Source organism: Leptonychotes weddellii, chromosome 4, assembly GCF_054177405.1.
Source record: "Leptonychotes weddellii isolate Sample4059 chromosome 4, ASM5417740v2, whole genome shotgun sequence".
Taxonomy (NCBI): domain Eukaryota; kingdom Metazoa; phylum Chordata; class Mammalia; order Carnivora; family Phocidae; genus Leptonychotes; species Leptonychotes weddellii.
This window is the reverse complement of record NC_138372.1, coordinates 16,789,615-16,803,027: the sequence shown is the minus strand read 5'-3', so window position 1 is coordinate 16,803,027 and position 13,413 is coordinate 16,789,615. Positions and strand designations below refer to the sequence as shown.

The following is a 13,413-nucleotide window of genomic DNA, read 5'->3' as shown; positions in this document are numbered from 1 at the left end:
GGAGAGTAGAGAACACTCAGTGTTGAGCTGCTTTCCCCAGAGAAGTGCCATTCGGCGTTTGCTAAAGTTTGGACAAGCGGTTTGAAATAATTCTCATTTTATGGCATTTGCACCTGTCAGTCAACAGGCTCTGTCGGTTTCTGGGTCTGTGCTGGAGGCTGTGGGGGTGCTCGGGTGAACAGGGCACCATACATACCTTCAGCTGGGTTCACCTGGGAATGACTCCAGAGCAAAGCAGAGGCACGTGCAACAAAATGCTGGATCATGTGGCCCCAAGGCTGTTGGCTACGCAGATCCGGAGGGCAGTCTTTCTAGCTGGGTGCAGTGCAGTGGTGCTGGTGTGTCTGGGGGTGTCTGGGGATCGCTGGCTGTTTTGTGATGCTTTGTGAATGACAGATCTTTGGTAACAAGTCTAGGAAGCACTGAATACGAACTCTCTGCCCCTGGGAGCACCACTGTGTGCCTGGCCTAATTAAAGGCTATGAGATGTCCCGAAGTAAAGAAATTTATTAAACCCAGTGTCTCCTAAACTTGGGTTCCCCCTGGTGAGTGCATGGTGCCCTGGGCAGGACATTTGTGTTAACTTCCCCCATGGTCTGGGGCTGCTCTCAGCACCTCCGTGGGCCTTATTTCTTTATGTGTGAAAAGAGGGGGAGGTCTTTCCATTTCTGACACTCCAGGCCCCCGGGTTTGCTCACCATGTCATTCAGGAGCACATACTAGGGGCAGTGAACACGGAACCAGCCTGGACCCACAAAGAAGGCCCAAAATACATACATTTTTAATTGACATGGAAAGGATACAGCTGAGAAATCTGTAATTATACTTAAAAAACAAGAAGATAAAACTCAAGTGTGCTCTGGGGTGATCTAAACAAACATCCATTGGTTTATGTTCAATGACGAAGAAATGAGTTAATATAAAGCAAAGATACAGCTAAATACCCTCTATTGAGGGAGTATCCAGACTCCAGTCTCTCAAATTGGAATTCTGTTTCCTCTCCTGTGTCCCTGAAGGGAAGAGAGGGACAGGAGTGGCAGGAGTGGGGGGGGGGGGGGACGGGCACCTGCTGGGATCATCAGGCAGTGTTGTTTCTTCCCCATCTCTATGTAACTTCGTTGAGACTTTATCCACACCTAAGAAAGTCTGTATTGTTTCTTCCCCATCTCTATGTAACTTCGTTGAGACTTTATCCACACCAAGTCTGAGCACTATTCGCTCTCCAGGGCTGCATGGGGCAGTGGCAGAGAACCTGAGAGTCATCACTGGGTTTCCTTGTGGCTAGTGCAAGCAGCCCAGGTTCCTTATTTGTCTTGAATTACAGTGCTTGGCTCCTTATTTTGGGGGAGGGTCCCAGCTTGCAAAAGTAACCTTTAGGCTCTGCTTTCTTGAGGATGCAGGAAGAATCGGGCGATATGAGTTGTCCCTAGAATGGCTGGTCCCATGTTACCCACCAACAAAAGTGAAGCCCAGGGAGTTGAGGGTTGGCTGATGTGCTTGGGAGGCCGGCAGGGGGCCAGGCATGGGCTTGTCTTGTCTCCGCTCTCCCCCTCTGGCCCCCAGAGCTGAGAATGAGCTACAGAGGCAATGTGGCCTAGGGGATGTGTGTATGCACAGGCTCCGAGTCAGACCAGCACTGAACCGCCCTTCCCCACTCCCCAGCTCTGGGAGCCTGGGGGTGGGGAGGGGGCCCTTAACTCCCAGGAATTCAAATTCAACTCTGCAAATTGTGAAACGAACACTTGGTAATGTGCTTGCGAGGATAACATAAGATAACCCCCAGAACTCACCAGGTCTGGCGCACGGTAAGCTTTCGATACACGCAACTTGTATTTTTATTGAGGTATGTGAGCGGGTCGTCTGTACTCACCTGCTGCTTCTTGAGTGGCCCCTGGAGGGCAGGTGCTGTGCTAAGGGCTGGCAGGATGTTCGGATGACCATGTCTGGGCTCCCTAGCTGAAGAACAGCGCACAGCTGTCTCTTTGCAGTGGCCACCTTCCGACGCAAAGCTAAGAGCATTTATCGGCTTACAGCGGGGGCTTTCAAAGGTAAGTGAGGTGTCCGCTTCAGGTCTTCAATACCGTCACAGTGATGAGTCAGTGAATCAGGGTGAGTCAGGATAAGGGCTTTTTAGAGATCAAACTAGTCCCTCCCGGGTGCTGCCTTCCACACACGCTCGCCAGCAGGGAGGAGAAACGCCCACTGACATCTTTCTAACCCTTGATCTGCTTCCTGGAGTTTCTAAGCCACTGGTTTTGCACAGACACGCTGTCCTGCCACAGCCAGAGCTGAAGAATCAAACCCTGTTGGCCCTGCGCCAATTTGGGTAATTATCATGGCCCACCTAAAGTTCCCCTGGGATTTTCAATTAGATATGGGATGCTTCTTCCCAAGCGGCTGTAATCTGTCACCCTCTACCCTGTTAAACAGATGCTGCATTCCACCCCAGAGGCAACCGGCTGCCCTTTAATGATGAGAAAAAATTGCCCCTTTATCCCGCCCAACCCTGGGAATCCCCGAGGCAGAGTGAATCGGTGCCTGGGAGTGTCCCGAGGGTCTCGGATGCCTTCCCCGAGTGACCTGCTGAGTCCTCGGAGACATTCATTATTCTTGGGCGATTTGCAAACAGTTCACATTGGGAGTTGCAAACATACTTAATCCAGTTGTGGCCAACTCAGAGCCTTTGATAGATGTTTTCTTTCTACGGGGCAGGACCAGGTTGGCTTTTATAACTGAGCAATGAGGCTCATAAAAGCCCCGGTCACAGTGCACTGAGGGCTGCCCTGGGTCTGATCCAGCATGACCTTTGTGATCTGCCCAGCCCCACCCCGCCGTGGAGGGAGCAGCCCCAAACGATGTTAAAACTGTCAGGTGGGGTTCAGATGTCTGGGCTCCCCGACTTGCTGAGACCCCTCCGCTTTTCTCTGCAGTTCAGCAAATGTCTTGGGGAATAGGGATGGGGCCTCAAAGATGAGTCAGATGCAGTCCCCCGCCTTAAAGAGCTAGGCACGTAAAGAGCGTTAGAAAACCTAGCATGTTCTGTACAGAGAAAAGAAGAAGGGCTAGAATGTATCGAGGGCCCAGCTGCGCTGAGCTAAGAGCTTTTGTGGATGTCACCTAGCGTCACGCTGCCAGTTCCCCTGCAGGACAGTACTGTTACATAGAGTACAGATGAAGGTGGTGGAGCAAGGAGTGGCATGCAGGTCCAGCTGACTCCAGGAGCCATGCTGCTCTGTGGAGCCCCAGGAAGGGCAATGGGGCAGGGGGAGGGCAGGGGCCACAGAAATCCTTCCCGGAAGGATGTGAGATGTGAAGACTGATCAGAGTTGGCAGGGAAAGGAGGTGATCCTGGCAGAAGGAAGAGCGCAGGCAAAGGCAAGGCGTGGTCGAACAGTGTTGTGTTGGGGGTTTCCGGAAGGTCAAATGGGAGCAAGTGGCATGGGAGGTTAGGCTGGATGGAGAGGCCATAAATAGGAGCTATTCATTTAGCTTCTCATCGGGGTTTGTGAGGGTGGATGGTCAGAAACAGGTGGACATCCTAGAAGTCATGGGTGCATTGAGGGCTGAAGGTAGTCTAGGAGGCTCCGTAGTGTCTGCCTCCTTGTCCCAATTCCTGCCACATGCAGCTGCAGCTCATGCCTCGTCCATGCTCTTGCCCCTGCTGTTTCCTCTGTGGGAAATGCCCTTTTCTACCTGAAGAATTCCTGCTTACCTTGCTGGGCAAACGTTAGCTCTTCTAGGGTAGAGTTCTGGATTCACGTAATTGGAATCCCCCCACCCCTCCGACCCCACTCCCCAGTGCAGTGTTTTTACCTCTATTCTAATATTTCTTGCTTTAAAAAAAATAATACAAGTAAAGCACCAATTAATCTTCATAAGAAACCTGGATGGAAAGTATTATTATCGCCCATTTCATAGATGAAGGAACGGAGCCTTAGGGAGGCTGAGACTTCTCTAAGGTCACACGGCTAGTGAGTGCGGATTCAAACCCAAGTTTGTGTGGGTGCAGAGCTTGTAGTTCCTTAATCACCAGCCACGACTGGCACTAGCAGGGGACTGTCAAGCCCTTGGGAGCATTCAGGGTCTGTGTCTTAGCACAGAACAGTCTGGACTCCCCAGAGTGCCTGGCACATGGCTGCACATGTGGCTGGTGCTCTTTAAGGATCCAGAGAGCCGAGCTGCCGGTGCTGAGCCTCTCCTGGGCACGTGGATGGGGTGGAGGGCAAGGAATCTCTCTAGGCCCTCTTGCCAAGAATCCTGATGAGACACTGGCCCAGCCTCCCGCAAACTGTCCCCAGTTAGGAGAGTAGACACCTCATGGCCTTCTCAAAGAATGGGGCCCGGGGGTGACCCAGACCCCTGGGGTGACCTCATGTAGTGGTTGGCTCATTCTGGCTCCAGCTTTTAGGACTCAAGCCTATCTCTCAGTGATGCCAGTCCCACACTCATCAAATTTCTGGGGGTGCTTTGAAGGGGTGACACAAGCCAGAACAAGGAGAAGCCTGCTTTCATTTCTAAGGGGAGAGGTGGTTGATCACACACTACAACTAGTTCTTCCATGTCAGCTGGAGGGCAAGAAAGAGGCATGGTTTTTTCTCCTTTTCCTGTGGGCACCTTTGTTCTAAATATAAGCATCCCAGCCAGCTGTCCGTTTGTCCTGAGATGTGAGCCTCAAGCAGATTGACGATGACTTTCAACAGCCTGGCAGTGGGAGTGGCCAGCTTGCCCCAGGGTGACTCTGTGCAAGGGGCCCCCTAGCCTCTTTCTGAGGCTCCATTGCTGCCCTGAGACCAAGCAGCGGGCTTGCAGGGCCATCCTACTAACAACAGCTGCTTTTATTGAGCATTTACTGTGGGCTGGTGCAAAGCCAAGTGCCTTCCTTTCTCCACTCACCAAGTACCATACAGAGAGAGAGTGTTGTTGCTCCTTGCTGCAGGGAGAGAGAGGTCGAGGGACTCGTCTGAGGTCTCACAGCCAGTAAGTGGGATGACTGGAATTCAGATGCCGGTCTGCATGACTCGAAATCTCAAAGGTTCCCCTCGGCCGTGATGCCTTCCCCAAACTGCTAGGCCCTTGAGACTTGAGTTCTGGAGCTGGTATTACCACTCATTGGCTTGGTGACTTTGGGGGACTCGCTTCCTCTCTCTGGGCTCCAATTTCTTTAGCACAATGAGGAGGTTGGATAAGACATCCCTAGGCCCCCTCTAGCTCTCTGAGTTTAAAAATGCCCTCGCTTCCAAAGGTGTTGGCCAAAGGGCAGCAGGGCACCAATGGCCGGGAATCCCGGTCCCCTCCTCTGTTTGGGTGGGTTGGCTGCCAGCTGGGGTGAGTCTCCTGTGGCTATTCGGTGCTGTAAGAACTTTCCCTTTCCTTTTGGTGAAAGACCTTAGACGAAGCCTCAGACGTGAGGTAGGAGTGGGCAGCCTTCTACTGCACGGCCGAGAGAGGAGTGGGATTCCCAGAACAATCCCAGAATTCCCTGGGCAACCAGTGGACCTCTTTGAACCATGGCCTGGTCATAGCTGGAAGGGACCTTAGAGGATATCATATCCAATCTCCTCATTCTGCAGATGGGGAGACTAAGGCCCAGAGTGAATTAGCGACAGAGCTCGGGCTCCAGCATGGGTTTCATTGACCTTTCATGTAGTCTCTCGATGCCGGACGTAAAAGACTCCTTTTCCTGAAGGGCAAGGAGATAAACCCGGAAAGGAACAATTTCAGTGTAAATGGTAAGTGTGAGGCAGAGGGCTCTTGATTTCCAACCAAGTATTTTCCCACTCGCACATCCTGCCTTGCCAGGAAGACATTTAGTAGGATTCTGAAATGTCAATGCTGGCCAGGTCTCTTGATCTGGAGTGGCAAATCGCTAGAATTCAGGAGGCCTTGTCCCATTTCCTGACCAGTTCAGCAACGACATCTGTAAAGTGCCTACTGTGCTCTCGCTCTGTGCTGCCCCCGCCCCCATGACTGCTGGAGGTGCGTCATCTCTTTGCAGCCTGACAACAAGCCTATGAGTTTAGTCCTGTGAATCCGCCGTCGTGCAGAAGGGGAAAGTGAGGTTCCGGGCCCCCCTCCCCCCCACCGCCTCACAAGCAGCGGAGCCAGGCTCCGCCCAGGTCTCCTGGTGCCTGAGGGTCCTCATGCAGACAACTCGGTACCCGCCAGGTCTCGGCTTGGTTGACAGACTGCTTGAGTGCTATCTTCACATATTGTCTTTTTTGAAGGAAAAACCCCATCCTGAACTTCTCGGCGCAGCCTTTGCCCCTGCCCCCGCAGCCGCCCCTCCCAGGTCCTGGGCAGTACGAGATCGTGGACTACGCGGGGCCCCCCAGGCACTTCATCTCCTCTGCGTCCTTTGTGTCCAGCACCAGCCGGTGGACAGCGGCCCCGTCCCAGCCAGGCCTGCCGGGCCCAGGTCAGAGGAGTGTTTTAAATGACTATAAAAACCAGATCTGGGATTGTTTGTCATTCCTGGGCCATCAGATGTCACTGATTTATAGGCTGTTTGCCAAACAGGTTACAGAGGTTAGAGTCGATCTGGGATACTTTTAAGCTTGCACCTTTGGAGTATGAAAGGGGTTTTTTGTTTTTAGGTGGAAGGGCTCTTAGAGTTAATCCAGGCCAGGGATTTGTAATCAATGACCATGGATGTCCAAGAGGCTCAGAGATGGGCTCCAGAGGGGTCTGTGACCCTGAATTTGCCTGCAGACTTGGAGCACGAAGACACTAATTTTTGGAGAAAGGGGCCATAGCTTTTGTTAGATTGTCCAACAATTGCACGTTCTTAGAAATGTCTAGATCACTCTGGCCGAATCACTTGACAGCTGGGAAGGGCCCAGAGAGCAAGTTGTACGCTGAGCCACAGTGAGAGAGCTGCAGGCCGGAGCAGCAGGCTGTCTCCCCTCAGTGCCCTCCGTGCCCTCCGTGCCCTGTTGTCACGAGACACGCCAGGGACTCTTCCCTGGAGCAGCTCCTGGGAACGGTCTAGTTCTGCCTTTTTCCAGATGGCTGACACGGGGGGGCCCTGTCACCTTTGGGACCTACCTGGAAGCTAACAGCATGAGGGACCTACTCCAGCAGCTGGTCTCTGAACTCCCTGACCTCTCTGTAGCTCTCTTCGAGCCCCTTAGCTATGCCACCCCCTTATGTCGGCCAGAGCTGGTGGCACTGGGGACCGACAGGTGTGTTGGCAGGCAGGTGGTGTGGGAGGAGGAAGGCAGAGCCGAGGGGGCTGCAGGTCTGCGTAATTCAGTCTTTCGGTGAACACTGGTGACGCTCCCACCCTGGGGAGACAGAGGTGACTTAGCTTGGTGCTTACCCCCAGAGGCGTCAGTCTGGTAGGGGAGACACCTTCCTCTCCACACATGCAGGTGAGTAAAATGTAAGGTGGACAGGACGGGGAAAGCCATCCTTAGAGCTTTGGAAATGTAGAAATGATAATCCAGTCAAGAAGACTGCAGAGGTTGGACCTGGCGGTCACTGGTCAGGCCAGGCAGAGCTCAGCTTGGCTGGGCAAAGGTACTAACACTCCATACACACGGTATTCTCCAGGAGGCCCAGGGCCCAGTCAGGATCCTTGTCTGAGCCTGTGTGACCCAGGCCTCTAGAAGCTTGTCCTGAGGGTCTTCTCCCTTCTGCACGTAGTGTGGGACACCTGGCGCCCAGGCGCAGACCACTTCCTGTTGCCATGATCACCTGCGCCAGGGTGGGCTTCCCTGAGGGGTGGCCTGGAGGAAGCCCCATGCAAACATCTGCCTTCTTGGCTTCCGGTGGGTCCAGATCAGTCTGGACTGCTTGGTGCTCTCATCGGCCTGGACCCTCGTTAGCCAAATCAGCATCAGTCTGAGAGTTTCCATTCACCCCCAGGTGGTCCTAGCACCTGGTCTCCTAGAGAGAATGTGCCTGCAGTTGTCATGGCTTTCGCTTTTCTGGAAATTTCTTTTTTTTTTCCCTTTCTTTTTTTAAGTAGGCTCCATACCCAGTGTGGAGCTTGAACTCATGACCCGGAGATCAAGAGCCACAGGCTCGGGGCACCTGGGTGGCTCAGTCGTTAAGCGTCTGCCTTCGGCTCAGGTCATGATCCCAGGGTCCCGGGATCGAGTTCCGCATCGAGCTCTCCCTGCTCGGCGGGAAGCCTGCTTCTCCCTCTCCCACTCCCCCTGCTTGTGTTCCCCCCCTCGCTGTCTCTCTGTCAAAAAAGAAATAAAATCTTTAAAAAAAAAAAAAAAAGTCACAGGCTCTATCAACTGAGCCAGCCAGGCACCCCTTCCCTTCTGAAAATTTCTGAACTAAATGAAAACAAAACCCCACCAAGGTGACACCTTGCTTCTTTCGAAGTATTGCTTTACTCCATAGTTTTTTCAAATCTGATAGAAAACTCTTTTGTAAATTTTCTTCTGTTAAAGAAGTTACAGGGAGTTAAAGAAGGCTGAAAGCCAGAGTTCAAGTCCTGCCTCAGCCAGGCCAGTCCCCTCCCCTCTCTGCCTCCCCATGTGTAAGATACAGAGGCCGGGACGGGACTACCCCTGGTCATGCCAGCTCTGATGTAGAATGACAGGGGCTTGAGTAACTGGCCTTTGCTCTCTTAATATTGTCTCTCTCTCTCTCTCTCTCTCCCTCTCTCTTGCCTCACAGCCACGTATAGGCCAGAATTCCCTGGAAAGCAGTCCTTTCTCTACAACGAGGACAACAAATGGATCCCAGTGCTGTAGGGACTCACACAAGCTCAGGGAGAACCCTGGCCACCAGCTGCCCCACCCAGGTTCCCCAGGACATTCATTCAGAGAATGCCCATTTCATGAGTGACAGATGACTCCCCAGGGGGCAGCTCTGCTCCCGTCCCCTCCGCCCCTAGCTGGTGTAGAGCTGGGCTCCTGCGTTTGTCCTTGTCTTGAGCTGCCCCCTGGAGATTGGACTGGGTGGTTTCCTGAGCAGAAATGAGGAGTGGACAGGGCCTCCCTTGGTTACCTGGCCATGCACCTGTCCATGCTGGCTTTCGCAGCCTCCCCATGGATGTAGGGGGCTGCTGAAGCTCAGACTCCAGGGAGAAGGTGGCCAACAGCAGATTCCACATCTAGAAGCCTGATGCTGAGCCACGGCTCTGGGGTCCAGAGTGCACCTGCTGGGTGGACCACACAGGACCGCAACACAGGCACACTCCCATCCTTCGGCCTTGACTTGCAGACTTCCCCTGGAGTCTCAGGAGCTGGGCAGGCCCAGAGGTGCATGTGACAGACATGAAGGGGTTGCCCGGGCCCTTGCCTCCAGCTGAGCCTTCGTATCTCATGTTTGGGAAGAGCATGGCAGCCAGTCACCGTGGTCACTTGTGTTCATTACCCGCCTTCAGGAGAGGCCACCACATCCACTTAGTGGCTCAGTATTGGGCAGCCCATGTGGGCAGGAGCCTGCCGGAGCCAGGGCCCTGGAAACTGCGATTCTGAGGGGCAGGGAGGCCACGCACCACTTGGCGCCTGCAGGTTCTTTCTTTCCCCGGGACTTCCCTGTCCCCAGGCCTGGCCTCCATCTCCTCCCAGACCTCCTGCTCAAGTGCGACACAGTCTTTAGTGGATATTTTCTGGCCCGCCAAATCGGTTTCCTCCTGGCAAGAGGAAGAGATTCCCAAAGAACCAAGGGGAACTGGAACTGAGCACCCATCCCCTCCTTCCCCAAATACCGTTGTTCCCGTCTGCAAGTGCAGGGCTCTGGTGCAGCCCCCTTCCCGTGCCCCACATAGTCAAGACGTCTCACTCCCCGGGCCCTGCCTCTGATTTTTCTCTGTGACCAGAGAACGACCTTCCTGTCAGAATGGCTGCTGACTGGCCCTCCCTTTGGGGAGGGGTGGGTGAGGAAGAGGGAGGGAGAAGGATAGAATACCATAGCCAATTAAACTGAATTCTTGCATCTCACAAGAGCTGGCCTTTTTGTGAACCCCAGATTCCCGCCAATGCACGCTGTCTTGGGGTGCGTGGGAGGTGGCCTGGAGCACCTGGCAAAGCACCGTGCAAGGCTGGACCTCGGGGCAGAATGCTTTGTGTTCCCCTCCTGTCGGGTCCGTAGCTTCTCCTTGAAGGAGAAGAGTCAGATTCAAATTCCGGGGCTCAAGGTCAACACTTCCAGGGGCTGGGCAGGTAGTGCGTAGAGGAAAGTAGGTAAGGCCGGGATAGGGAGTGGGAGCTGAGGCCGCTCGTCTGAAGGGGCATCCAACACGGCTCCAGCTAACTGTGGCCACATCTGCAGAGTTTCAATGGAATCTGGGAAGTCTTTAAAATGTGAAATCTCCTGATTGGAGATGTTGACAACCATCTTTCAACTTGAAATTTTTTGTTGGGGCTAAAGGAAACTTCTGCAGGCCATCCGTTGTCCCCTTGGGTTGTAGAAGTTCTGGAAGACCCTTGCAAAGTTGGCACTTGATGCTGTACCTTTCTTTGAACCCAGACTTTTGACAATGGGGCCAGACCCCAACGCCTTGAGATTTAGGTCCCTCTGACCCTGGGGGACCTTTAGCAGACGATTGGGCTGGACGCCGCCGGCCCTGGGGTCTCTGTGGGCAGAGGCTGGGAAATGTATAGGAAAATGAGCCAGGCCTCTCCTGCCCTCGGGCAGCCAGGCTGAGCACCGGCAGGTAAAGGCCGTCTCTCCAGAGGAGCCCCCTCCACGTGGGGTCAGGAAAAAGGGGACTCTGGGAAAAAGAATGGCAGGGCTGCCCTTGGCCAGTCTGAATCCGGGTTCTATCAAAGACATGAGTGGAGCTGAGGCCCTGAACTCGGAGGGTCTGTCTTGACCATGTCTAGCCTCTCTTAACATGTCATGAGCTGTCTACAGCGCTGTCCAGCCCAGCGGTTCTCAGACCCTGGCCATACGTTAGGATCACCTTGGGAGCTGTTACAGAGACAGGCTGCCCAGGCCCCAATCCTTAGAGTTCTGATTTAATTAATCTGAGGTAGGGTCTGGGCCTTGGTATCTGTATTAAAGTTCCCAGCATGATGATAATGTGTCCCAGTTAGGGTTAGGATACAATGATAGTTTATTAAAGTATTTTCCGAATTTTAATGTGCATGCAAATCACTTGGATAGCTTGTTATAAAAGGCAGATTCTGTAGATCTGGGATGGGACCCGAGAGTCTGCATTTCATTTTCTTTCTTTTTTTTTTTGAGATATAATTGACATAGAACATTGTACTAGTTTTTGGTGTAAGCATTTCTAGCGAGCTCTCAGGCGATGCTGATGCTGCTGGTCCATGGACGACACTTAGGGTAGTGAAGGTCTAATAAATACACTTAATTGCTCAACTCCATTTGGCTTCCATTTGCTCACTTGTCTGCTGTTCGCCTATTTATCCTCCTCCCTCCCTCCTCTTTCTTTCCCTCCCTCCCTCCTCTTTCTTTCCCTCCCTCCCTTCCTTCTCTTCATTCCCTCACTCACTCATACCTCACGCCTGCTTTCCTCCTTCATCCCTTTCCCCCTCACTGGCTTCTTGTCTTCCAGGGGAAAGCCACCAGGCAGGAGATGCACTCTCCACCAGCTGACGGCCACCTTTCTAAAGTCACTCCTGTTTGGAAAGCAATTACTTTAGCTCCTTTCCCCCTTTGACTCTTTGGAGTAAAAGACGGTCCTAAAATGGCAGCTGTCAGGCTCAGGAGGCATGCTTGGCCCCTGACTTCTCAGAGGGCAGGCCTCTCTTTGAGGCTCAAATGGCTTTTATAGGCATTGACAGCCCTGGTCTCATCATGTGGTGGCTTTGCTGAGGAGAACCGAGCCCTCGTGGCTTTACTGCGGCTGCTGGATGGCGGGTGTGGGGCTGCCCAGCTCTCTTCCTGAACCCCTCGGCAGGAAGACAGATGCTCTGATTTGCGCAGATACTGATTCCTTGTGTGTATTAATCCAGCCAGACCCTGGCAGATGACAAAGGCTTCAAGGCCTGTATAATTATGGCCTCTGTGGAGCAGTGGTTCTTGACCTTGACTGCACACTGTAATCACCAGGGTGCTTTAAAAAGTTTTGAGGTCTGGGTCCACCCCCAGAAATTCTGATTTAAATGCTCCAGGGCGGGGGCACCTGGCTGGCTCAGTTGGTAGAGCATGTGACACTTGATCTTGCGATCGTGAGTTTGAGCCCCACGGTGGGTGTAGAGTTTACTTAAAAACAAAATTTTATTTTTTTAAGATTTTATTTATTTACTTGACAGAGAGAGAGAGACAGCGAGAGAGGGAACACAAGCAGGGGGAGCAGGAGAGGGAGAAGCAGGCTTCCCGCGGAGCAGGGAGCCCGATGCGGGGCTCGATCCCAGGACCCCGGGATCATGACCTGAGCCGAAGGCAGACGTTTAACAACTGAGCCACCCAGGTGCCCCAAAACAAATAAAATTTTAAAAAATAGATAAAGAAATGCTCCAGGCCGTGGGGTCTGGGCAGTGGGCAAAGGGATAAAAGCTGCCCAGGTGATTCCAAGGGCGAAACCAAGCTGGAGAAGCACCATCTGCCGGCTCCCCAGCTGCTTCTGGCAGGAAGCTCAAGAAGGAAGGAAGTGAACAGAGGCTGAGCACCTCCGGTGCGCCTGGCAATGTGCTGACTCCCTGCATACACCCTGCCATCCCACCCTCACGCGTTGTCCTGCGCTGACAGCTTGGGTGACGTCATAGCTGTCGTGAGGCCTGGAATGGACACAGCCATTTGGATGCCTACAGGGTCCCTCGAGCCGGTGACATGCAAGCCATACGGGTGTCTGAGGTCACAGGAGACATAAGTAATACTGATCCTGGCTTCAAATGTTGATATTTTGTTCATTGTGGATTTGTTTTTGCCTTTATTTAAAAAAACAAAAACCCAAAAAACATTGCATTGATTTCGCTTGATTCCTGAGCTCTTTGACTCCTCCTAATTTTTGTGCCTGAGATTCGGGCCTCGCTGGCCTGACCCTGGCCCTGGCCGTGACTCCAGGCAGGGCCGTGGGAATTAAGACCACTGGCTCCGACTGTCAGAGCTGAGAGGCCCTTGGAGGCATCTGTGGTTTACAAACGGTTTAAAAGTTTTGTTCAGACAAAAGTTTACGGGAAACCCTGATGTGTAAAAGGGGAAAAGCTGATCCACCATGAGTGAAGTCGGGAGGATCCTCAGAGGCTGCAGCTGTCCCCTCCCCCATATCGAGGTGGCCTCTGAGACCCACCAATCAGCTCTGGGGCTCTAAAGATGATAGTTACAAAGACCCACGTAGAACCCTCATTCATAGCTAAAGAAACTGAGGCCTAGAGGTGGTGGTGTGCTAGGAAGCTGGCAAAGGAAGGAAGGAAGAAAGGAAAGAAGGACAGATGCTCTGATCTGTCATTTGTTCCCTAGAGGAAATAAAGGCCTTGATTTGTAGCAGTTGTCAATTTCTGGGGCATAAATACTCCCCCATGTACCAACATGATGTCATGA

The 13,413-nt window shown here is 52.9% G+C and overlaps 1 protein-coding gene across 2 annotated transcripts in view; it reads left to right on the top strand.

Moving 5' to 3' along the window:
• STPG1 (sperm tail PG-rich repeat containing 1) overlaps positions 1 to 11,358 on the top strand; it is a 50,435-nt gene extending 39,077 nt beyond the window's left edge. For both annotated transcript variants that reach the window (XM_081817756.1, XM_006744711.3), the window contains 2 exons: positions 6,225 to 6,415; positions 8,635 to 11,358. In XM_081817756.1, the coding sequence (XP_081673882.1) occupies positions 6,225 to 6,415; positions 8,635 to 8,711 (268 nt within the window). In that variant the 3' untranslated portion in view covers positions 8,712 to 11,358. The remainder of the gene's footprint in view (positions 1 to 6,224; positions 6,416 to 8,634) is intronic.
• Positions 11,359 to 13,413: the final 2,055 nt, after the last annotated feature.